This window comes from Geotrypetes seraphini, chromosome 12 (genome assembly GCF_902459505.1).
Source record: "Geotrypetes seraphini chromosome 12, aGeoSer1.1, whole genome shotgun sequence".
Lineage (NCBI taxonomy): Eukaryota > Metazoa > Chordata > Amphibia > Gymnophiona > Dermophiidae > Geotrypetes > Geotrypetes seraphini.
Window position 1 is genome coordinate 21510135 of NC_047095.1, and position 25901 is coordinate 21536035.

The 25901-nt window shown below is 44.2% G+C and overlaps 1 protein-coding gene across 3 annotated transcripts in view; it reads left to right on the plus strand.

The window, feature by feature from the left end:
- Positions 1-25901, plus strand: part of ARHGAP29 (Rho GTPase activating protein 29) — a 258004-nt gene that overhangs the window by 210933 nt on the left and 21170 nt on the right. For all 3 annotated transcript variants that reach the window (XM_033915737.1, XM_033915739.1, XM_033915738.1), the window contains 3 exons: positions 2827-3015; positions 14023-14160; positions 15013-15245. In XM_033915737.1, coding sequence (XP_033771628.1) covers positions 2827-3015; positions 14023-14160; positions 15013-15245 — 560 coding nt within the window. The remainder of the gene's footprint in view (positions 1-2826; positions 3016-14022; positions 14161-15012; positions 15246-25901) is intronic.

Sequence of the window (25901 nt, forward strand, 5' to 3'; positions counted from 1 at the left end):
ATGCAATACTTGGCAGTCTATTTTGGCCCTTTGGGGGCCAATCTCTATGAATTGAATTAATAATAATAATAACAGTTTATATACTGCAATACCGTTAAGTTCTATGCGGTTTACAATAGATTAAGCGAGGTACAAATTGATTGAATTTAAGAGGGGGAAGAGGAGAGTTAATAGGACCGGAAATGCGTTGTTGAGGAGAAAGAGATTAATAGGACAGAGGAATCACTATGGAGGAGAAAGAAGATGAGTGGGTCAGTTGTCTAGATACTTTAGGAACAGTTGAGTTTTTAGACGTTTTCTGAATTCCTCATAAGTCGTGGGCGAAAGCAGTTGATCTAGGTCTTTACCCCACAATGCTGCTTGATGTGAAAGAAGGTGTTCATGATGTTTTTTCAGTTTACAACCTCTAACTGGGGGGGAAACGAAGTAGGAATGAGAGCTTCTCTTGTGTCTGTTGGCAGAGAAGGAGAAAAGGTCAATTATGTATTTAGGGGCAAGTCCGTTTAGTGCTTTAAAGCAGAAGCAGGCGAATTTAAACTTTATGCGTGCTTCCATCGGTAGCCAATGTAACTGCCGATAGTAGGGTGATACATGATCGAATTTCTTTAGTCCATTATTTCATTGGACACGCAAAGACTTGGATAGATAGATGGGAGGGTATGTATTTTTCTTGGATAGGGCATATAGAAGTGGTGAAGATGCTTGTACCCCCAAGTCTTGTTTCTCTTTCAGACAGTGTCAGTATGGGTGAGCCAGTCGATTTTGGATGGTTTACAGCAGAGAATTTCTAAATTTATTGGGGCTAATAGACACAAGTGGGCACCAGGGTTCTCTGTTTAAGCAAGAGAGAGGGTGGATTGGTTGTACCCAGTGTAGTGAAGTATTATTAGGCTACTCAACTGTGGGCTCTTATAGAGTGGCAAGCTCAAGACTGCAAACATTGGGGCCACTATTGAACGGGAAGTTATATAGTAACATACATAGTAGATGACGGCAGATAAAGACCCGAATGGTCCATCCAGTCTGCCCAACCTGATTCAATTTAAATTTTTTTTTTTTTTTTCTTCTTAGCTATTTCTGGACACCTCTCTCGCATTTTCCCTGATTATAGGAGGGGTGGGGTTGTGTAGTAGAGGGCAGTCTTACATCTGTTCAGACTACTCTAGGGGTGTGAAGAATGACGGGGGGGAGGGGGGGGTTCTTTTGGAGAGAAGACACTATTCCTGGTTCCCCTGTTGTGGTATAATGAGTTTGTTCCAGGCAGAGGGGGGGGGGTGGTATTTGCTCCTTGGGAGAACATAAGAATAGCCTTACTGGGTCAGACCAATGGTCCATCAAGCCCAATAGCCTGTTCTCACGGTGGCCAATCCCGGTCACTAGTACCTGGCCAAAACCCTAGGTGTAGCAATATTCCATGCTACCAATATATGGCCAAGGGTTTGGTATGTGTGAGGCAGCTTTGAGATGCCACCACAGGGACGATTCGATCTTTTCTTAAGCTTCAGGATAAATATCAGCTGCTCCACCAAGATCTGTTTCCTTATTTACAAGTTAAGCATTACTTGCAATCATCAGGCCTCACTCGAGACCTGGGAGGGGGGAAGACCCAGTTTGAACAATTAGTGGGTCCCCCATTCCAGAAGGGGGCTATTTCGACCCTATATAAATGTTTAAATGCACGTCACGGGGCCCTTAGTCTTTGATGTGTATAAGCATACTTGTGAATTATTACAGTTTTTATACTGTTTCAAAATATTTCTTATCATGAAGTTTTGGGGGTTTATTTTTTGGGGGGGTTGTTTGTTTGTTTTTTTAAAAAAAGGGTGGGGCCTTGAAGAAACAAGTGATAGATTTTTTTATCCATTCAATGAAGGTGCCTAGGATGCAACTATTTTCTTCATTTTTTGAGTTCCTCAAATCTTTCTCAATTCATCAGACTATATCCATTATGGAATTTTAAGAATCATTTTAGTCATTACAAAACGATGTTAATGGCTCCCATATTTTAATAAAATTTTTATAATTTCCATTTTGTACTGCTATTGAACGTTCCATGTTATATAAATGACATAGCGAATTCCACCAAAAATTAAAGTTAAGTCTGTTTTGTAATGAATAGATACCATTTTTCTTTTGAGGATGCACCATTTAAGGTTGGGAGGGGGAAGGGTTTGTTTTGATAAAGTGATGAAATAGAATTACTAATAGGGTTGGAGGGAAGGTATGGTAAGTATTTCTTTAATGTTTATATAGTATAATGATAAGATTTACAAGTGTTTAAATAAGTGTTGTTCTTATGATTCTTGTACACTTGATGAGAGGTTTAAAAATGAATAAAGAGAAATTAATATGGGGGAGGGAGGGTGGGTTATAGGTTTATATATATATATATATATATATACAATTGTTGTTTATCTTGATAGATTTTTCAAGTGTTGTTTCTGAGACTATGTATGTTTTTTTCTTGTACACTTGTTGAATGATTAAAAATGAATAAAGAATTTAAAAAAAAAAGAATCATTTTAGTGTGGGGATTTGAACAAAATTCCTGAATATAGATGAGAAATTACTTTTCCCTTTATACTGTATACTGTTAGGAAATATTGCATGTTTAGTAAAGATTTTCAGTTTTGTTCTTTTATGCAGCTTTTGGAAACTTGCTCATGCTTACAGTAACTGATTGAAAAACGAATGGATGAATTTTTCCACTAGATTGAAATTATTTGTGTGTTCTGTTACTGATCAGCTTGCCTGACCTGTTTTTGCAGTATTTGTGACTGGTTCTATGAAATGTACACATCCTTTTTTCTTCTTTTTTTGGGTTAGTGCTCTCTTGCTTGTCACAAGAAATGCCTAGAATCACTAGCCATTCAATGTGGACACAAAAAACTCCATGGGAGGCTTCATTTGTTTGGTGTGGAATTTGCTCAAGCAGCTAAAAATGCTCCAGATGGCATTCCTTTTATCATCAAAAAGTGTACCTCTGAAATAGAGAGCAGAGCCCTGAATGTCAAGGTATGCACACAGTTATTTAAAAGTATAACGATAAATACTTAAAGCTTCCAGCTTTTATTTCTTCAGCTAACCTTTTCATCATCTTTTTATGTTTGTTTTTTTATTATGAAATCCTTTCAAAGCAGAATTAAAATTTTGTTTGCAGAAATATTAGTGCTTATAAAGTTTTTGGTAATGCTGTCCTGTTATAGAAAGCCAAAGCTAGATCTTTACTGCTGAAGAATGTCAGTTACCACACTGCTGTTCTGTAGTAGAGACTGACATGGGAAGAAAATTTATCCCTATCTCCGCCCCGCCCCCACGAGCTCAGTCCCCGCCCCTTGTTCACAAACCATCTGATCCCATCCACATAAGCCTCGAATAGTTTTATACTGAACTTATTTTATTAAAGTATAAAAAGAAACAATATTCTGTACAATTGTCATTTTATAAATTCAGCTGGCAGGGCTTTGTTTATATATATCCTGCCCAGCAGTCCGCTCCCGCGGCGGCCCAAACAGGTCAAGACCTGTCTGAATCATCAGAAGGGGCTCCCTTGCCACCTTGGTTTCCCATTTAAGTCCTGCCTTCCTATCGAAGTCCTAGCCCTCCGGTCTTGCACATGCACGACCTGGTTGGTTTATACTCACAACTAATATACTACTAATATACACACTAATATACACAACTAATATACACACAACTAATATACTACTCTATCCTAAAGCAAAAAAAGAAATAGAAAATTTTTTTTCTAACTTTGTTTGGTTTCTGCTTTCCACATCTTCTTGTCATTCTATTCCTTCCATCCACTGTCTTCCTTCTCTCTGCTTCTTCCATATGGCATCTGCTGTGTTACTGTGCCTGTTACTGTGCCTCTCCCTCCCCCCCTTGGTCTGGTGCCCATCTCCTTCAGAGTCTTCTCCCCTCTCTCCTACCACTAAAATGCAGCCTCTTCTCCCCACTCTCCTAACCACTAACATGCTGCATCTGCTCCTCCCTCCCCCTCTCTCTCCATTTCCTTCCAGCATATTCCCTTCTCTCCATATTCTATGCAGTGTCTGCTCCTTCCTCCCCTCTCTCCACTCCTTCCAGCGTGTTCCCCTCCTTTTCTCGTACTCATTTCCATGTAGCGTATTCCCCTCTCTCCTACCCACTTAACATGCAGCATCTGCTTCTCCCTCCTCTCCCCTTCCTTCAGCGTCCTTTGTGGTCCAGGAGTCCCCTCCCTCCTGATCGCCGCTGTCCGGGCATCTCCCTCCCTTGCCCTAACCTTGGTGGAGATTGTCATTTTTCTTCTCTTCCAGCAGCATGAGCCTTTCAACAAGTTGTGCATGGCTGCTTGAATCTTCTCTTCTTGACGCAACCAGAAACAGGAAGTTGCGTCAGAGAAGATTCAAGCAGCCGCGTGCAACTTGTTGAAAGGCTCGTGCTACTGAGAGAGAAGAAAAATGAAAATCGCCATGAAGGTGAGGGAAAGGGAGGGAGGGAGGGAGATGCCCGGACGGCGGTGATTGGAGGAAGGGGGCTGCTGGACCGCACCATCGATGACCACGTGTGTTCCCTCACTTCACTGTGGAGACAAGGCCATTCACTGCTCCACGGGGTGGTGAATGGCCTTGTCCCCGTACGTGTGACGACCACTTTTTTTCCTCTCCCCGTTTCGGCGGGTTACCCACGCCTAGCCGCAGATAACAGCCACCGTGTCATTCTCTACTCTGTAGTTCTTTAATCCACTAAGACAGACATGGATTCTGGTTTTCAGTGGGCCCCATACTTAACTTTTTAGTGTTTCTCCTAGAGTTTTGAGCAAAAACTTAGGTTTTCTTTCTTTTTCTTTTTTAATAATTTGCATTTATAATTTTCTAGTGTGATAGGTGTGCCAAACTGGACAGACAGGTAATATCCCCATGCTCACAAGCCAAGCAGAAGGAATTCACTCCAGCTTTTGAATCCCTCCTCCCTCACCAGAGGGCACTGCTATTCCCTTCAGTTTTTCCTTTTGCACATGAGCTGGAAGGAGTCTTTATCCCAGGACAAGCAGGCATGATATTCTCACATGTGGGTGACGTCATCTAAGGAGCCCCGATGCGTAAGCATTTTCAAGCAAACTTGATTGAAGATTTAAGCTTGCTCTGCTGCTTCACGCATGCGTGCCTTCCTGCTCCACTAGGGGGTGCATCCCCTCGTGGTCTCCAGTTCAAAATTTTCCGCTGAGCCTAGAAGTCGTGTTTTTTCAGGCTCTGCCCCAACTGCCTTCTAGCACCGCGATTTTTCTTGTTTTTCATCGTTTAAGTCGCTGTGCGCGAAATTTTTTCTTCTTTAACTTGATTCCTGCTTCGTTTGACCGACCCGGAGGCTTCCGGGTCCCCGTGGCCACGTGGCTACTCGAGCTGCGGCCACTTCGATTCTATGTCCCGGCCTTTGACCGGCTTTAAAAAGTGCACCCGGTGCGAGCGGCTTCTTTCCATCACAGACCCGCATCGCCGGTGCATCCTCTGCCTGGGGGCCGCTCATCCAACCGACTCCTGTCCCCAGTGCGCTACTTTTCAGAACCGGGCCCTCCGTCGAAGGAAAGCCCGCATGGCGGATCTTTTCGCCCCAGACCAACCTTCTACCTCAGCCTCGAGGTCGGCCCCGGCCTTGACCTCGGCATCGCCTCGAGACTCGACTCCGAAGTCCTCGGGACAACAGAAAGCCTCGGCTCCGGGTAAGTCCCCTCTTCCCTCTTCAGGTTCTGTACCAGTGAAGAAACCAACCTCGGGGACACCGGCGACGCATGGCGGAAGTCCCATGCTTACAGCCCCGATGAAGCCCTCCAAGCCTTCGGGCCGTGCCTCCACCACACGGGAATACTCTGATACGAGGTCGCCCCCGGTGGAGTGCACCGAGGCAGGGGACATGCCTTCGATGCTGTCCGTGCCCGTCTTCCAGGACTTACTCCGAGCAATGATCTCGTCAGAGCTGTCCGCTGCAATGGCCCATCTACAACCGGCCTCTGCCTCGACCTCGACCCCGCATGTGCCAGACCAGCCTGAGCCTCGCGTCGAGCCACCTTGGGGAAAAGTGCGCAAACTTCGCCGCATCTCATCCTCCTCGGACTCCTCGCCGAGGCACCCGAGGCGCTCTCCCTCCACAGACCGCCACAGGGCAAAACGTCGGGCTAAACCAACAGAAACCTTGAACCGCCGTACCTCTAAGAAGGCCCGGGGTTCCCCCACTCTACGAGGCCGTTCACCTACACCTCGTACGGGACCGCTGAAGGTGGCAGAGTTATCACTCTCCAACCCACGCATCCTCCGAACTCCCCCTCGGACTGGGGCTCCGATCCGAGGTTTCGGGCTTTCACCAAGGGAGTCCGGGTCGAGGTCACCGATTCGACATCGATCGGTACCCCGAACCCCGGCATCGTCTCCGAGGGGCTCCTCGAGACGTCGGAGATCCACGACCCCGGAACACTTTCACAGTACTTCCCCGGTCTTGGAGCTTGGATCGGAACAGGAACCTCGCTACTCGAGGGAAGCCTCCCCTTCCTTCTCCACCCGACGGAGGTCTCATTCACCAACCCCCCATGGGGCCTCGGGAACATCCCGACCATCCTTCTCACGCTTTGTCCAGGACATGGGCCACGCTTTGAATTTAGACCTCCAGTCCGACTCCAGATACTCTAAAGAATACCTAGCGGAACTGGATATGCCATCACTACCCAGAGAGTCCCTTCGCTTACCGCCTAACCCGATACTCCAACAGGCTCTCTTCAGGAACCTGGAGACCCCCTATATGGTCACAGCCGTGCCCTCCAAAATGGAGGCCAAGTACCGTACAGTACCCTTTCCGGGATTTGAACAACCACAGCTCTCCCACCAGTCGCTGTTAGTAGAATCCTCCTTAAAAAAGGCTCACCCCTCCCGGGTCTCAGCGGCGGTCCCCCCAGGCCGAGAAGGCCGAACCCTAGACAAGTTCGGCAGGAGACTATATCAAAATGCGATGATGGCCTCTAGGGTGCAAAGCTACACTTTCACCTTCACATCCTACCTCAAACACCTCATTGGACTACTGAGAGCCTTTGAGACTGACCTACCGGCCTCCCGCCAAGGAGCCTTTAGACTGCTTTTGGAATCCCTCTCCAACCTACGCCTCCATCTATTCCACGCGGCCTACGATGGCTTCGAACTCTCCTCCAGAGAGGCAGCGTTTGCTATCGCCATGCGCCGACTAGCTTGGCTACGCCTGGTCGACATGGACCCCAACTTACAGGACCGGTTGGCTAACCTCCCCTGCGTGGGAAAAGAACTGTTCGATGACACTATCGAGGCGGCTACAAAACGCCTCTCCGAACACGAACGCTCGTTTGCCTCCCTCGTCCGACAAAAGCCCAAACCGCCCGCGTCCAGGCCGTATAGGGCCCCTCCGCGCCGCTACCCACAAAAATCCACTCCTGCCTTCTCGCGGCCTCCACCCAGGCGTCCGCAAGCCCACCACCAGGCCATGCCCAAGTCCCAACCGCCTGCGACTACCAAACCATCCCCGTCCTTTTGACGGGATACGCGGAAGGGGGCGGGCCCCCTCCGCCATAGTACCAGGCCTCCTTTCCATCGGGGGTCGCCTCAAAGCCTTTTACCCTCGCTGGGAACTAGTCACGTCGAACGCATGGGTCCTTGGCGTGATCTCATCAGGATACTCTCTCAACTTTCGGACCATTCCTCCGGAAAACCCCCCAAGGAATTGCCCTCCCAACTGGACGCTGCTACCCCTACTCCTCTCCGAAGCTCGAGACCTGCTTTGCCTGAGAGCAGTGGAGGAGGTTCCCCCCGACCAACGGGGGAAGGGCTTCTACTCCCGTTACTTCCTGGTACCGAAAAAAACGGGAGGCTTACGCCCAATACTAGACTTGAGACGCCTCAACAATTTCTGATACGAGAAAAATTTCGGATGCTTTCCCTACCGACCCTCTACCCCATGATCGACGAGGGCGACTGGCTCTGCTCCCTCGATCTGAAGGAGGCGTACACACATGTCCCAGTGCACCCCGCTCACCGCAAGTTCTTGCGTTTTCAGGTAGGGGACTGGCACCTACAATACCGTGTCCTTCCCTTCGGCCTAGCATCGTCATCTCGGGTCTTCACCAAATGCCTCGTGGTGGTCGCAGCAACCTTACGCTCCCAGGGCCTCCAGGTATTCCCCTACCTGGACGACTGGCTGATCAAAGCCCCGTCCAGGGAAGCGGTTATCTCAGCGACCCAACAGACTATTACCTACCTACAAAGTCTGGGGTTCGAGATAAACTTCCCAAAATCCCAACTACGCCCCTCCCATTCCCTACAGTTCATCGGGGCCACGCTGGACACGGTTCGCCTCCGTTCCTTCCTCCCCCCTCCGCGTCTAGAGGCGTAAGTAAGCCTGAGTCGAAGGTTTTCCCTGCTGACCTCGGTATCAGCTCGGGAGATGATGACTCTTCTGGGCCACATGGCCTCCATCGTCCACGTCACACCCTTCGCCCGCCTCCATCTGAGAATTCCTCAATGGACCCTGGCCTCTCAATGGCGTCAAGACCGGGACACGATCGACCGCCCCGTGACAGTGACGCCTTCTTTGCAACGATCGCTCCGCTGGTGTGCCGAATCTTCAAATCTTTCCAAAGGTTTGCTCTTCCTCACCCCACCCCACAGCAAGATACTCACCACGGACTCGTCGGAGTACGCTTGGGGAGCCCATCTGGACGGCCTACGCATTCAAGGGATGTGATCAGCAGAAGACCGTCGCTGCCACATCAACGTGCTAGAGCTTCGGGCCATCTATCTCGCAGCTGTAGCTTTTCAACATCTGCTCCACGACCGAGTGGTTCTCATCCGAACCGACAACCATGTAGCAATGTACTACGTAAACAAACAAGGGGGAACAGGGTCTTGGTCCCTTTGCCGGGAAGCCCTGCACCTCTGGAAATGGGCAATCTCCAACAACACCTTCCTTCGAGCGGTGTACATACAAGGAGAACAAAACTGTCTGGCGGACAGACTCAGCCGCCTCCTCCAGCCACACGAGTGGTCACTGCACTCTCAGATCCTACGACAGGTGTTCGAAAAGTGGGGGACGCCTCAAATAGATCTATTCGCATCCCCCCACAACCACAAGCTGCCTCTCTTCTGCTCCCGGATGTACTCCCCGGACCGGCTCGAGGCCGACGCCTTCCTCCTCGACTGGGAGGGAAGGTTCCTATACGCGTTCCCGCCGTTTCCTCTGATACTGCGGACGCTTGTCCACCTGAAAACAGTACAAACCACCCTGATCCTGATTGCCCCTCGCTGGCCACGCCAGCCTTGGTTTTCCCTTCTACTTCAACTCAGTGTCAGAGATCCACTGCCTCTGCCTCTGTTTCCCTCTCTACGATCACAGGGTCAGGGTTCGCTGTTACATCCCAATCTTCAATCTCTTCATCTGAATGCTTGGTTTCTCTCCCCCTGACTGCTCTCCCCGTGTCTCAATCAGTCAAGGAGATATTGGAGGCCTCTAGAAAGACCTCGACGAGAATCTGCTACTCCCAAAAGTGGACCAGATTCTCAACCTGGTGCTCCTCCCACAGCCAGGACCCGGTGTCGGTCCCCGTCCCTCTGGTCCTTGACTATTTACTTCAATTATCTCATTCCGGCCTAAAGACCAACTCCATTCGAGTACACCTCAGTGCGATTGCGGCCTTTCATCAGCCCCTGGAAGGGAAAGCCCTCTCGCTCCATCCCTTAGTCTCTCGCTTCATGAAGGGTCTTCTGAATGTCCACCCTCCTCTCAAACCCCCTCCGGTGGTTTGGGACCTCAACGTGGTTCTGGCTCAACTAATGAAACCTCCATTTGAGCCCCTAGACAAATGCCATCCAAAATTCCTCACTTGGAAGGTAATTTTCCTGCTTGCGCTCACTTCTGCTCGGCGGGTTAGTGAGTTACAGGCTCTGGTAGCGGACCCACCCTTCACGGAATTCCATCACGGTATTCCATCACGGTACTCCGCACCCATCCAAAGTTCTTGCCTAAAGTAGTGTCTGATTTTCACCTCAATCAGTCCATTGTCTTACCTGTGTTTTTTCCCAAGCCCCACTCTCACCCCGGAGAGGTGGCGCTCCATACTCTTGACTGTAAGAGAGCGTTGGCCTTCCACCTCCAACGTACTCAGTCACACCGGAAAGTCCCACAATTGTTTTTGTCCTTCGACTCAAACCGGTTAGTTCACCCAGTCTCCAAGCGCACCTTGTCCAACTGGTTGGCCGACTGCATCTCCTTCTGCTACGCTCAGGCTGGTCTCACGCTGCATGGTCGAGTAACAGGACACAAGGTACGAGCGATGGCAGCCTCCGTAGCGTTCCTCAGGTCCACACCTATTGAGGAAATCTGCAAGGCTGCCACGTGGTCTTCGGTTCATACCTTCACCTCCCACTACTGTCTGGACTCACTGTCCAGGAGCGATGGCCAGTTCGGCCAATCGGTTTTACGAAATCTATTTGCTTAAATTGCCAAGTTCCCTCCATCCCTTTTCAGTCAGCTTGGAGGTCACCCACATGTGAGAATATCATGCCTGCTTGTCCTGGGATAAAGCATAGTTACTTACCGTAACAGGTGTTATCCAGGGACAGCAGGCATATATTCTCACAACCCGCCCACCTCCCCGAGGTTGGCTTCTTTGCTAATTAAGTGAACTGGAGACCACGAGGGGATGCACCCCCTAGTGGAGCAGGAAGGCACGCATGCGTGGAGCAGCAGAGCAAACTTAAATCTTCAATCAAGTTTGCTTGAAAATGCTTCCGCATCGGGGCTCCGTAGATGACGTCACCCACATGTGAGAATATATGCCTGCTGTCCCTGGATAAAACCTGTTACGGTAAGTAACTGTGCTTTCTTGTACAACCCCTCACTATTCCTGGACTAGTGGATTTTCCTATGCTCACCAGACAGCTTGTAGGGAGCCTTATTATACAAAGTCTTGAGCCCTTCCCTTCTTACTTTAGGACTGGCCCCCCACCCTCCCCCAGGAATCCAGTTTCTTTCCTACAAGCCAGACTATAGAAGCTTGTCTTCTCTGCTCGTGTTTATTTTTCCTTATACTCAGTAGTTTGCGTATTATCTTTAGACAAACAGGCAGCATATTCTCACATGTGGGTGACGTCATCCACAGAGTCCTGGTATGGACAGTGAAAAGTGTAGTATCATTTTTATTAGGGAGTTAACAAGAGAAACAAGCGAATTACATGAATGAACTAGTCAAAACAGAGACAGCAACGAAAACGAATACAATGTCCAACAGCAAAGCACTTAATACACCAATAAGACACAGGAATATCAAAGAGCAAGAACATTTTAGACTGCTTGCACCATGCATGCGCAAGTGCCTTCCCACCCAAAACCAGCTCGCGAGGTTGTCAGTTTTTCGTTTTCCACAAAGACGTATCTCTTATTACTCTGTCAAGTTGCCTTCGAGTTGGTTGTTTTTTTTTTTATAAACCTTTTTCAAGTATTTCAAGTGTGTTGTTTCTGTTCTACTAGTTTTCTTTTGAAAACAAGCAAAGAAGAAAAGTAGAAAGGAAAATAAATTTTGGACTTTCTCCAAACTTCTTTCAATGTTTAGCAGCCTTCACACAAATTTCCATCCTGACTTCCTCTGTGATCATTGATGGATTTTCGGCCTTGTTTCTACTCCACCCCAGCTTGCCCTCTCTGACTGTATCTTACTTCAGGGCTATAGATTAGAAGAAGACAAACACTATTGATTAATGTCAAAGTTTTTCTTCTCTTGTTTCTTTATTTCAACATATAGATCTGGAGTCGGACTTCAGTGACTGGAACTTGCCAGTACTGGTAGACATTGATACTGCCATCTAATTGCATCGGTGGCATATTAGCATTGAGTCTATTTGATGCATGCCTTCTGTAACCGATGTCTCAACCACGTTGTGATGGATCGTAGTGGACAGTGCCCTGCCAAGTCCATTTGTTGCATGGCTTTCTGGGCGATTGAGGTTGTCTATTCTGGAGCACATCACCTTTTCAGGCACTTGCGCTTCGATACCTGTGACACCGTCGATACCACATGATGCTATATAGTCATGGTGCCTCCTCGTCATCGATACAGATTGTCATTTTAGAGTGCATCGCCTTCTATGGCATTTTCGCTTTGATGATTGTGGCACTTTCGATACCAATTGATGATATATGGTGTTGGTGCCTCCTTTTCGTACATCAATCTCCTTTGATACAGATCTATGCTAAATGTAACATATCTTGAACAGATCTATATAGTTCTTCTCAACAAAAACAAAGCAGTTGTGAAAAAACATACACTCTCTGAACAATTTTAAATCTTACATTAATAAATATTTTAATTACTTTAATATTTTTGAAACAGGAGATCCTCAGTGTGATTGCATAGTCAGGTGAGCGCAGTAGCGTTCAATACTTAACTCGTGCACAGGCTATACAGCCCATTGCAGCACACCATCCTTGGACCCTCCCTTGTGCTGAAAACAAATTGTGCAAAAAGTTCTAGGGTTTATATTAATACCTAAAGTAAAGAGTAAAAGAATCATGTTAATTTCACAATCCCAAAGGTTTTTGGGGTTTTTTTTTTAGTGCATTTCTCTTTGCCTGGCCCACCAGGGCTGGAGAAGAAAAAAAGAGGTACCTATCCCACATGGAGAGGGGGGGAGAAACATCACATACAATTGGGGGGAGTGAAGGGTAAAGAAGAAAGCTGCCAAATTGGGAGGGAGGGAGGAAGACCAGAGAAGGGAGAGGAGAGGAAGATGCCAGACCACGGAGGAGGGAGGGAAGTAAAGTGATGCATAAGAGAGAGATGCTAAACCATAGGGTGAAGGGAGAGTGAGATGGAAGGAAGGGATACAGATGCCAGAGCATGGGTTGGGGAAGAATGGAGGGAGAGGTGGAAGGGAAGGAGACAGATACCAGACCATGGGGTAGGGCAGTGGTGTACCAAAGGCAGACACTGGATGGAAGAGGTAGAAAGACAGGGCAGATGCATGGAAAAGGGAGAGAGGCATACTCTGAATGGAAGGAAAGGGCAGAGAAAGATGGGAAACGCTGGATATAAAGGAGAGAGGGGGCAGAAGTTACTGCCTATGGTGACGTTTTGTATTGACAGTATGCATGGTACTGGGATTTGGATTAATCATACCTTTCTCAGTAATAATGCAATGCAAGTTACATTCAGGTACAGTACGTATTTTTCTGCTTCCTGGAGGGCTTATAATTTAATATAAAAGCTTCTACCTCACACATCTAAATGGTTACCAAAAAAAGCTAGACTATATATCTAAGGATTACATAAAATAAAATTAAAAGGGAGAGGTATTCAATTACACATCTTCAAATACGTGAGAGAGAGAGAGAGAGAGAGAGAGAAAAATGCTATCTCATCTTACTAATTGAAAGTAAACAAGAAACTCCAAAGCAAAACTTACCCAGTGCTGCTGTCAACATTGAAAGGGGTCTTTTACTAAAGATTAGTGCATGTTATCTGTAGCAGGGCCCATAGTAATAAAATTGGTGAGTCCTAATTTTCCCATGCTCCATCCTTCCTTTCACTGAAGAATACTAGCTAAGATATTAGTAGTCAGGGTGCATGAGGCAGCCCCCATGCATGTTCAGGAATATCTTCAAAGCTGCCCCTAAGCTAGAAGAGGGTAAAAGTCATGTTGGCTCTCTGGATGATGGCATCAGCAGTAGGACTGTTTTTCCTGTTGTCTACCAAGGTAAGCACCTTCACTTTCTTTGGATAGATATTTACTCACATATGAATGGTCAGATAGTCATGAACATGTTTTCTATAATTCTTTCTAGTTTTTCCTGTGTTAAAAACACAAAATGAAAGCAGTAAAGCCAGTAGTATTGATATTTTCAAGTCCTGTCAGGTACTTTAATGTTTAATTTTAAATTGCTTGATTATGAATGCATTGTTGTTTGCACACAATGTTTTCAGTTGAATTGCTGTTAAGATAAACTTGACATTTTCTGTGTCCCCTTTATTACAAGGGTATTTATCGTGTGAATGGAGCCAAATCAAGAGTGGAAAAGCTTTGTCAAGCTTTTGAAAATGGAAAAGACTTGGTGGAGTTGTCAGATATCTATGCACATGACGTCAGTAATGTACTTAAATTATACCTCCGTCAGGTATGCGCACTCAGTACTGTCCCACAGGTTGTAGGAAAGGGAAAAGTATTTGCTTATTATGAGACTTGTGAACTCATGGCAAAACAGAATCTGAAGTTTTTACATTCAGCTGATCATATTAAATTGTAATTAAGATACTGCTGTTAAGTGTTCTGTTTTCTACACGATTGTTTTCTAAGGCATTTCTGACATTCTCATGAAATATGGAAATCATTGAATAGAATAGAAAATATGTACAAGCACATATGAGTCTTGGGGCTGCCTTTTTAAGAAATAGACTGAATTTTTTGAGTCTGATATTTTATTTGATTCTATCCATATTAACAAGAATGAATTAAGATTAGAATGCTCTTTTTTTTTTTTAATCTTTATTCATTTTCAACTTGAACAACAAGTGCACAAAAATACATTATACAAGTAATTCCAATATAGCACTATAATATCTAACACATAAAATCTAGAATTGTAATAACCCCCACCCACCCACCCTTCATCACCCTTAATCATGCTGCTCTAACAATGAGAGTGAGTTTAGGAAGCTGATAACATTTTGGACAGAATAAATTACCTTTAATTCTTGTAGCTAGGGCTATCATAATTCCTCATACAGGTGCTGGTAGAATTGAATGCCACAACCAATGCTGTCTTGTCATTGGCATGCTGACCTTATGTGAGAGGAGACAGATGTAATCTTGTCACTAATAAGTCTCTGTAAGAGATATATTTTTTGTTTACAATTCTAAAGTTTTCCAACTAAAACAGAGTTAATATTCACTTGACACATAGGCAGAATGAAAATAGAGAAAAAATTAAAATGCAGACCACATATATACTTCAAATTTTTATTTTCAGCTCCCAGAGCCATTGATTTTATTTCGTCTTTATAATGAATTTATTGGACTTGCAAAAGAGAGTCATCAAATCGATGAAGAATTGAATCCAAAGAAAGCCAGTCCTAGGGCACAGAAAAGACAACTATCGTGCATTGAAATGAATAGGATCATCATTAAAATAAGAGACCTGCTGAAACAGCTATCTGTACCCAGCTATAATACACTAGAGTACCTCATAGGACATCTTCACAGGTAAGAATCTGGACTATAGGAATTGAGTGGATTAGCACCAAGTTACTGATTCAGATCTGATCAAGGTCAGTAATTCCTAGAAATTTATTTCATATATATTCAGTAACTTTAAAGAGGAGTTGGTCATCTCTTTATCCTAATGAGCAAGTGTCCACATTAATTTGAATAATAATTACACTGTGAAATATATTTCCATTTTTGCAGATATTCTTTCCTGCTCCTTTTCCAAGTCATACCTCTTCATTCCCCAAGTGATACCATTTTCATTCCTTGGTTTTTTCCCACCCTTATTCCCTTTACTGTGAATAGAGCAGACAGGAGGAAGAGCATGGATGGTACCTTGGGCCAAATCCTTCTCCTGAAACTGGGAACTAACTGATACTTTGAACCTCATGGGACACATATAGTGTCACACTTCAGTGTGCCAGTTTTGACTCATGTGAGAGAGAATGATGATAGCCTGAGTCACCTCTCCTCCTCTTCTGTTTACCCAGTCAGATATAGGGGTTTGTGTTTTGGAAACAACCTTATTCTTTTATCATCTCTCCAGTCCAGCCCAGACTGATGGCTTATGCATTCTTACCAGTAGGTGTAGACTGAGAATTCTAAATGATCCTATAACTGACCTGTGCAGTCTCTCTCAGTCAGTCTTTCTCAGTCTCTAGCAGATGGTAGATGGTAAGCCTGTGCAGTCCAGTCACTCTGTAGGTCATGGGGGTATATCCCAGGTTCTTAAATATTTTCCAATGTCCCATTTGGTTCTTAGTTTTAAAATGAAAATTTTTAAAAAGTGAATTTTTCCACTCTTAGACCTGGAACAGTGCTAGTGTCTACATCAGGTCAATTAACCACTACCCCCCACCTTTCTTCCATCTTAATTCGTGCTTGTGTTTGGTTTCATTTATCTCAGTGGAGGTAAAAGAACCATGAATGCCTTTAGGAGTAGCCTTGTTAAAAAAGAAAAGAGAAAACGTGCTAATCTAAAATTTGGATGTCCTAGGGAAGCTGCAATTTATTGATTCTGCTTTGTTTCCAGCTTTTTGTCAGTCCTGTGCAGGGCTTGGCACTCTTTTTTTTTTTCCCTTGGCAGAGTGTGAGCTGAGCTATGAGCACCAACAGGCATTATTTGGAATGGGGAGAGGAAAAGTTTCTGGACTCTGACTTTCTTCAGTCTGAAAAGGAACAACCTCTGAACAAAAATTCTCAAAGTTTTAAGAGGTTTTTTGGGGGGGAAGATGCCTGGATGGAGGACCTGCTCCCAGGTGAGGACTCTTTTGTGGTCTGTATTAGAGAATGACATGGGGACAAATTTTTCCCTGTCCCCGCGGGAACTCATTTTCATGTCCCGTCCCCTCGAGTTCTTTTCCTGTCCCTGCCCCATTCCTGCAAGCTATGTCCTCATTTGCACAAGCCTCACTCATTTTAAAATCATAAGTGTTCGAGGCTTGTGTGGTTAAGGTAGAGATTACAGGAAAAGGACAGCGACAAAACCTGCAGAGACGGGAAAATTGAGTTCTTGCAGGGACGGGGATAGATTTGACCCCATGTCATTCTCTAATCTGTATTTTTCACAGAATTAGTAGTCATGAGTTGAAGTTGCAGAATGGGTGGTAAATGCCTGGAATGCCCTCCTGAGGAAGGTTGTGAAGACAAACGGTGATGAAATTCAAGAATGCATGGGATAAGGACAGAGGAACGCTGTCTAGAAAAAGCATAGAATCCAATTAAAGCTAAACTTAAATGACTTCATTGCTGGCAATAAACATTGATGGTAGTTTCAGAGGTTGGGAAAGTAAGACCAATGCTGTGCAGACTTCTACAGTCTGGGCCCTCTAAATGGCAAAAAAAACAGGTTAGGATCAAGGCTGGATGCACTTAAATGACAACTCTGGTAGTTGGGAAGCTCAACCAGTGCTAGGCAGACTTCTATAGTCTCTGCCCCAAAATTGGCAGGGAGAGACAGATTTAAGTATACAATTGTTTTTTAATCATGAAGAAGTGAAACCTATGCAAAGTGCCAGATTAAACTCTGGCCATCTTATGGGCAGATTAGATAGACCATGCAAGTCTTTATCTGCCATCGTTTACTTTGTTAGTATGAACTGTAGGAACTTACAGCACAGATAATCTTCAGCTCTGAAGTTTGAGGAATATTCCACCACAGTGGAACCCTGCAAGGTGGATCCTTTGAGACATTTGCAAGCCCACCAAATCCTTTCTAGTGCATCGGGATTTTAGGGGCATGATTTAGACACAGTAGAATTTCATATATGTTCCTTTGAAAGTGGCAAGCTCCATGATTAGACTGTACTCATTCTGGAACAGGATAGAGAAACCTTAAATCCTATTGACTACTGCAGAGTACCTTTAAAGAAAGTCTAGGTTGTTTTCCTCCCCAAATAAGTCATAAATGTTAGCTGAATCTGTTCGTTGCAATACCCTAAGAGGGACCCGAACCAGTAGCACTTGAAACAGAAACAATAAGCATTGTAATATATTCATTTTAAGGACTGATACGCGCCTCCACCAAGATAACCACAGGTCTTTCCATTGAGATAAGTCTCTGTTAATTTGCATTAATGAATTGGAATAACCACAGGCCTTTCCATTGAGATAAGTCTCTGTTAATTTGCATTAATGAATTGGAATAACCACAGGCCTTTCCATTGAGATAAGTCTCTGTTAATTTGCATTAATGAATTGGAATAACCACAGGCCTTTCCATTGATATAAGTCTCTGTTAATTTGCATTAATGAATTGGAATAACCACAGGCCTTTCCATTGAGATAAGTCTCTGTTAATTTGCATTAATGAATTGGAATAACCACAGGCCTTTCCACTGAGATAAGTCTGTTAATTTGCATCAATGAATTTGAATAACCACAGGCCTTTCCATTGAGATAAGTCTCTGTTAATTTGCATTAATGAATTGGAATAACCACAGGCCTTTCCACTGAGATAAGTCTGTTAATTTGCATCAATGAATTTGAATAACCACAGGCCTTTCCATTGAGATAAGTCTCTGTTAATTTGCATTAATGAATTGGAATAACCACAGGCCTTTCCACTGAGATAAGTCTGTTAATTTGCATCAATGAATTTGAATAACCACAGGCCTATGGCTTCATGAGATCACAAAGTAACTGCACCCCTAGATAATCTAATCTAATACACAATTAATTACAGTATACCAAAAAGGTTCAAGGTGATTTACATCCAAAGAAGCTGTAAAATATATGGGAAAATACAAAAGCAGTCAATTAAAATATCATTATACCATGAATATTACAAGTCATATTAAAAAGTTCTAAAATGTTTATGAAACCTTAAGTAAATGATATCATTCCTCTTGTGAACATGTAGATTATTCCAAATTGTAATAGCAGTTTAAGCAAAAGAGGCGTTGAGCTGTCGTTTATACTGTACTCCTAATCTGTGAAAAATGTAGCAATAAAGTACCATGTAATCTGGTGGAAGAATAATGCAAATGAGAAAAAATTCAGATTATCTGTAGAGTCAGTCTGTAATATACAACATCTGCAACACCTTAAAGGGAAAAAATGCCCTAAATAAAATCCTCCTCCCTCTCAGTAGTGGTCAATCCCAGTAATTCAGATTTCCCCATATTCATTTTAAACCCAGAGACTGCCCCATAAGACTGAAGTTCCTGAATAACTGGAAGGGTTAATCTACGAGACTGCACATACTAACAAATCATCTGCAAAGAGGGCTCTACTCGTATGTCTGTCTTCTCCCGCCTCCAGGCCCTTCACATCAGGATTGGCCCATATAAAAGCCACCAGATGTTGAAGGGACATCCTTGCCTTGTCTCTCTTTCAATCTGAAAAGAATCCCTATATACCCCATTAATGTTAATTCGTGCTTGTGGAGGACATGTATATAGGGCTCCTTTAACTAAGCTGCGTTAGCGTTTTTAGCGCAAGCAGCACTTTAGCGCACGCTAAACCCGAACTACACAGCTAGAACTAACACCAGCTCAATGCTGACGTTAGTATCTAGCGCACGTGGCAATTTAGCACGCGCTATTCCGCTCGTTAATGCCCTAATGCGGCTTAGTTAAAGGAGCCCATAGCTTTCAAGCCAGCACAGTCAGCAATTGCCATAAGAAGGCCCTGTTCACCTTATCAAATGACTTTTCCGTTTCGGTTGCTAGTAAAACTGCATCTGTTCGGGTGCACTGGTGCAAGTAGTGATAGTTTGTTGATTCCCTTCTGAGGGGTATAGAAGCATCCATTTGCAGACCATGTTACGAGAGGCATACTGTCTGCTTGGTGCCAAAATCCAAGATGTTGTGGAGAGCTTGCTGAGACTCATCAAGCCTGATGACTATTATACGATGCTGCTCATCCATCTAACGATATTGCCAGGTACCCCCGCAAATGTATCAAAAGCAACTTTCTGGTTCTGGGAGAGGTGAAGCAGACAAGTGCACAGGTAGTATTCTTGTCCATCCTCCCTGTCGAGGGTAAAGGCCAGGGCAGAGAAGCTCGCATCCTGTAGATGAATGCATGGCTATGTGGATGGTGTTGTCGAGAGCATTTTGGCTACCTGGACCAAGGGATGATTTTCCAAGGGCTGCTGAGCAGGGGTGGTATGTTTCTATCAAAGATGGGAAGAAGTGTCTTTGGCAGCAGGCTGACTAATCTACTGAAAAGAACTTTAAACTAGAAGTGATGGGGCAGGGTGATCAAAGCCCCCAGGTGAGTATAAGCCCTCAAGAAAGTAATAAATAATAATAATAATAATGGTACTTGTATGTAATACTGTGATGGGAGGGGATGGGATGGGAGGATTTTCTATTTAATAAGAACAGTTTAAATATTAGATGTATTACATAATATTTAAAATATTATAGAATATGAATTTGTAATGAAATGTACTTAAAGTGTTATATGAGAGTTAATCAAGTGTGTATTTATAAGTTCATATGATTTTATCTACTACACTTGTACTATAGAAAAATGAATAAAGAATTCAGAAACAAAACAAAGCAAATAAAATCAATATAAAAAGCTTTAAAAAAAAATAATTATTATTATTCTTATATACCGCCAGACTACGAATGGTTCTAGGCGGTTCACAACAGATAAGGCTGAACATCCAGCGAATATACAGTTCAAAAAGATACACCAATTTCTAGAATATACACAATGCATGTTATATTTAAAAAGCATTAGGAAGCTTGGGTTACAAATTTGTCAAATAGTTGTGTCTTTAATGGGTTCTAAAAAAATAATAGGATAAGACTCCTGGCATGATTTTGCCAAACCACTGAATACCTCTACACAGATGGGAAAAGGGGGCAATGTCTGGAAAGCAGTATATACTAATGCTCGAAGTATGGGAAACAAGATTTTGGATCTAGAAGCTGTGATCAGGGTAGAAAGAAAAGGAGGGGGAGTAGCGTTGTATGTTAAAAGATCATATTAACGCCACATAATTGCAGGATCTGCAGGGCAAGGAAAAGGTGCACTGTGGATCAATTTGGAAAGAGGGAATGGTAAATATATTTATATTGGTGTGATTATACAGGCCTCCTTCACAGACTGAAAAAGTGGACAGATTTAATAGCAGACATTCAGAATATATCTAAAAAAAGGGGAAGTTTTACTAATAGGTGATTTTAACGTGTCGGATGTTGATTAGGTTATCCCTATTGCAGGGTCTTCTACAAGTAGGGAGATCCTGTATTCTCTACAAGGAGAACTGTTCCAGCATTTGGTAATGGAACCCACGCAGGAAGGGGTCATATTGGATTTAGTGCTTACAAACGGGGAAAGTGTTTCTGATGTTATAGTGGGTGATCATCTGGCATCCAGTGATCACTGCATAGTACGATTTAATATTAAGATGGGTATAGAGAGGACTCATTCAAAAGCAAAGGTTCTAGACTTTTAAAAAACTAACTTTGAATGGGAGACTACGTCAAGGAATTGTTATCTGGATGGGAACGTCTGAAAGGAGCAGAAATGCAGTGGGCAAAGCAACAAAACTTTTTAAGAGGCAAGTAAGTAAAAGTAAGAGGAAAATAACGTCGCTTTGGTTCTCAAAAGTAGTAGCTGAGAAGGTATGGAATAAGAGGTTAGCACATAAGAATTGCCGCTGCTGGGTCAGACCAGTGGTCCATCGTGCGTGCAGTCCGTCCGCGCCCTAACTGAGACTAGCCCTACCTGCGTACGTTCTGGTTCAGCAAGAACTTGTCTAACTTTGTCTTGAATCCCTGGAAGGTATTTTCCCCTATGACAGACTCCGGAAGAGCGTTCCAGTTTTCTACCACTCTCTGAGGAAGAAGAACTTCCTTACGTTCGTACGGAATCTATCCCCTTTCAATTTTAGAGAGTGCCCTCTCGTTCTCACTACCTTGGAGAGGCTGAACAACCTGTCCTTATCTACTAAGTCTATTCCCTTCAGTACCTTGAATGTTTGGATCATGTCCCCTCTCAATCTCCTCTGGTCAAGGGAGAAGAGGCCCATTTTCTGTAATCTTTCACTGTATGGCAACTCCTCCAGCCCCTTAACCATCTTAGTCGCTCTTATCTGTACCCTTTCAAGTAGTACTGTGTCCTTCTTGTACGGCAACCAGTGCTGGACACAGTACTCCAGTGAGGGTGCACCATGGCATGATAACCTTCTCCAATCTGTTCGTGATCCCCTTCTTTATCATTCCTAGCATTCTGTTCGCCCTTTTCGCCACGCATTGCGTGGACAGCTTCATCGACTTGTCAATCAGAACTCCCAGGTCTCTTTCCTGGGAGGTCTCTCCAAGTACCGCCCCGGACATCCTGACAGAAAGAGGAAGACAGGCAAAAATATCTGGAGAAATTGAGAGGCTGGTCGTGTAGTCAGGAAAGCAAAGATGCAAATGGAAGAAAAAATAGCCAACACGATAAAATGGGGAGACAAGACGTTTTTTTTAGAGATATTAGTGATAGGAAAAAGTGCAAAAGTGGCATTATGAGACTTAAAAGTGAAGGGGAGAAATATGTAGAAGCTGATAAAGAAAAGGCTGAATTGCTTAACAAATATTTCTGTTCTGTGTTCATGGCTGAAGCGCCGGGAGCAGTACCACAGAAGACAAACATGAATAGGAATGGAGCAGTGGTAGATCCTGATCGATTTTCAGAGGGTTGTGTTTGTGAGGAGCCAGCTAAAATAAAAGTAAACAAGCAATGGAGCCAGATGGTGTACATCTGAGGGTGCTGAAGGAACTTAGGGAAGTTCTGGTCGCTCTGCAGATTGACCTTTTCAATGAGTCTCTAGAGTTAGGAGTGGTACCAGAGGACTGGAGAAGGACAGATGTAATCCCTCTCTACAAAAGTTGGAAGTAAGGAAGAAGTAGGGAATTACAGGCCAGTAAGTCTGACTTCTGTGGTAAGCAAATTAGTGGAAACGCTTTTAAAACAGAGAATGGTCAAGTTTCTGGAATCCTGTGAGTTACAGGACTGGAGGCAACATGGATTCAGTAGAGGTAGGTCTTGTCAGACAAATCTGATCCAATTTCTTTGACTGGGTGACTAGAGAATTGGATAGAGGGGAGTGCACTAGATGTGGTGTATTTAGATTTTAGCAAAGCCTTCGACAGTGTTCTACACAGACATCTAATAAATAAACTGAGTACCCTCGGGATGGGTCCCAAAGTTGACGGGCTGGGTCAAAAATTGGTTGAGTGGAAGGCGACAGAGGGTAGTGATCAATGGAGATCGCTCAGAGGAAAGGGATGTTACCAGTGGTGTGCCTCAAAGTTCTGTTCTTCGACCTGCTCTTTTTAACATTTTTATAATGATATTGCTGAAGGGCTATCAAGTAAGATTTGCCTCTTTGCGAATGATACCAAAATCTGCAATAGAGTAGACACCCAGGATGGAGTGAATAGCATAAAGAAAGACCTGGCGAAGCTTGAAGAATGGTCTGAAATTTGGCAGCTAAAATTTAATGCTAAGAAATGCAAGGTCATGCAGTTGGGCTGCAAAATCCCAAGGGAACAGTACAGTTTGGGGGTGAAGAACTTAAGGGCACAATAGAAGAGCGGGACTTGGGTGTGATTGTATGTGATGATCTTAAAGTAGTCAAACAGGTTGAAAAGGTGATGGCGAAAGGATGCATAGGAAGAGGTATGGCCAGTAGGAAAAAGGAGGTATTGATGCCCCTGTATAAGACTCTGGTGAGACCTCATGCAGAATATTGTGTACAATTCTAGAGGCCACACCTTCAAAAAAATATAAAAAGAATGGAGTTGGTCCAGAGGAAGGCTATTAAAATGGTGTGTTGTCTTCGTCATAAGGAATATGGGGACAGACTTAAAGATCTCAATCTGTATACTTCGGAGGAAAGGCGGGAGAGGGGAGATATGATAGAAACGTTTAAATACCTATGTGATATAAATATGCATAAGTCGAGTCTTTCATTTGAAAGGAAGCTTTAAAATGAGAGGGCATAGGATGAAGTTAAGAGGTGATAGGCTCAGCAGTAATCTAAGGAAATACTTTTTTACAGAAAGGGTGGTAGATGAGTGAAACAATCTCCCGGTAGAGCTGATGGAGACAGGACACTGTGTCTGATTTCAAGAAAGCCTGGGATAGTCACGTGGAATCTCTTAGAGAGAGGAAGAGATAATGGTTACTGCGGTTGGGCAGACTGGATGAGCTATTTGGCCTTTATCTGCCATCATGTTTCTCTATTTCTATGATTAATATCTCTGACCCCCCTTTTGCAGATAAAACCTGATGATCAGCATGGATAAAACTAGACAACACTTGGGCCAGTTTATCAGCCAGTGTCTTTGCAATTATTTTAATTTCCATATTTAACAAAGAGATGGAGCGATATGACCCTGGAAAATGAGTTCCCGCAGGGATGGGGAAAAATTTGTTCCAGTGTCATTCTCTACCTGGAACCTTCCCCGATTCAGGTTCTTAATGGTGAAAAGGATTTCTACTACTGTGATGGGTGCATCTAACATCTCCCTCTCGGCTTCAGATAACTTGGGTATTTGGATTGTGCACAGATATTCCTCTATCTTCTGGTAATTCTCCAGTGGCTTCATGCCTAGATAAAGAAGAATAATACTCCAGAAAGCGTTCAGTGAGGTCTCGTATATCCATATATAGAATTTGGTCACCCATTCCCTTTGTCTTCAAGAACCTAGCATAGGCCCCAATTTATTTTTAAACTCAAAAAATTTCTGTTGGCGAGCAAAATTTACCTCATCTATTTGTAATTGTGTAAGTTCTGTCTGCATATTATGAAGCAATTGTAAAGTTTGGGGGTCATAGACCATTTGGGGGTGGGGGTTCTAACTGGAGAATGTTCACCTTTAGCGCCAAAGAAACCCGTTCTCTCAACCTCTTCTTTCTCGCCTCTCACTTTATCAAGACTCCTCACAGGATAGCTTTTAGGGCATCCCACAGTGTGGCTCCCCACCTCTCCATTATCCTAAGTTTCCATATATTGATGAACAGTATGTATAACATCACAGCCTTTCTTGTTACCTAACATGGACTCATTAAGTTTCCAAAATTATGGACTTTTACTTCCACCATGACCCACCATACTGAAGCGTGATCCAAGATGTGGATAGACTCAGTTCCTGCATCCAAGAACCTCCCCAACAAGTTACGATGTAACCATATAGCATCTATACAAGTATATGTATTATTCACGTAGGAAAAAAAGTGAAATCTTTTCCAGAAACATGGAGGACTCACCAAGTGTAAGCTAGTTTAAGCTGTCTTACAAAGGTCACAAGGGGCCATCCTATGTAGTTTATTATATTCCCTTCCCCCTTTAGAGTGGTCCAGTCGGGCATCCACCGCTACATTAAGGTCACAGCCCAAGATTATTTGAAATACATTCGGGGAGTACAAATTAATTAAGGTAAGTTATATTCCCTGATAAAAACCGATGAGAGCTATACTTTAGAACGACCCTCAATATCTGTGAATTGATTCTGGATTTCAGATCCCACCCCTCTGTGAAAAAGTATTGCCACCACCTTATGAGTTTTGCCCGGGATGCACCAGGAAGGGGCCTAATGCTCTTAATAGCTCGAATGCCCCATAAGAGGGGCCTTAGGCATCCAGGCCAATCAGAGCCTCAGGACCCTTCCTGGTGCATCCTGGGAGGGGCCTGAGGCTCTGATTTGCCCAGGTTGTTTAAGGCTCTTTCTATGGGAGGGGCCTTAGACAACCTGGGCCTATCAGAGCCTCAGGCCCCTCCCCAGTGCATCCCAGGATGCACCGGGGAGGGGAAGGCCCATTTTGAAGAGGTGGGCCAGCTGTCCGCAGGGAATAGGCATCCTTCCAGTCCGCCAACTAATTCAAGGTAAGGGGGAGAGATGCTGCTGGAGGGGTGTTTGTGGCGGGAGACGGGCATCTCTCCTGCTGCTGGGGGGAGGGTGTCGGTTGACTTTGTAGCAGTCTCCGACACTGCTATGCCAGGGTTTTAAACAATGCTGTCACCTGGAAATCTTCTTTCTGGAAATCTTCACAGGAGTTCGAGTTCGTATGGACTGCCCTCAGTATTCCTGATTTGCCTGCTTTCTGCCTGAGATATTTCTAAATTTCAGAACTCCTGTATAAGTGACTTGTTGAGCTTCTGTTAGTGCTTGTTCCATACAGCAGGTTGGTTCACAATTG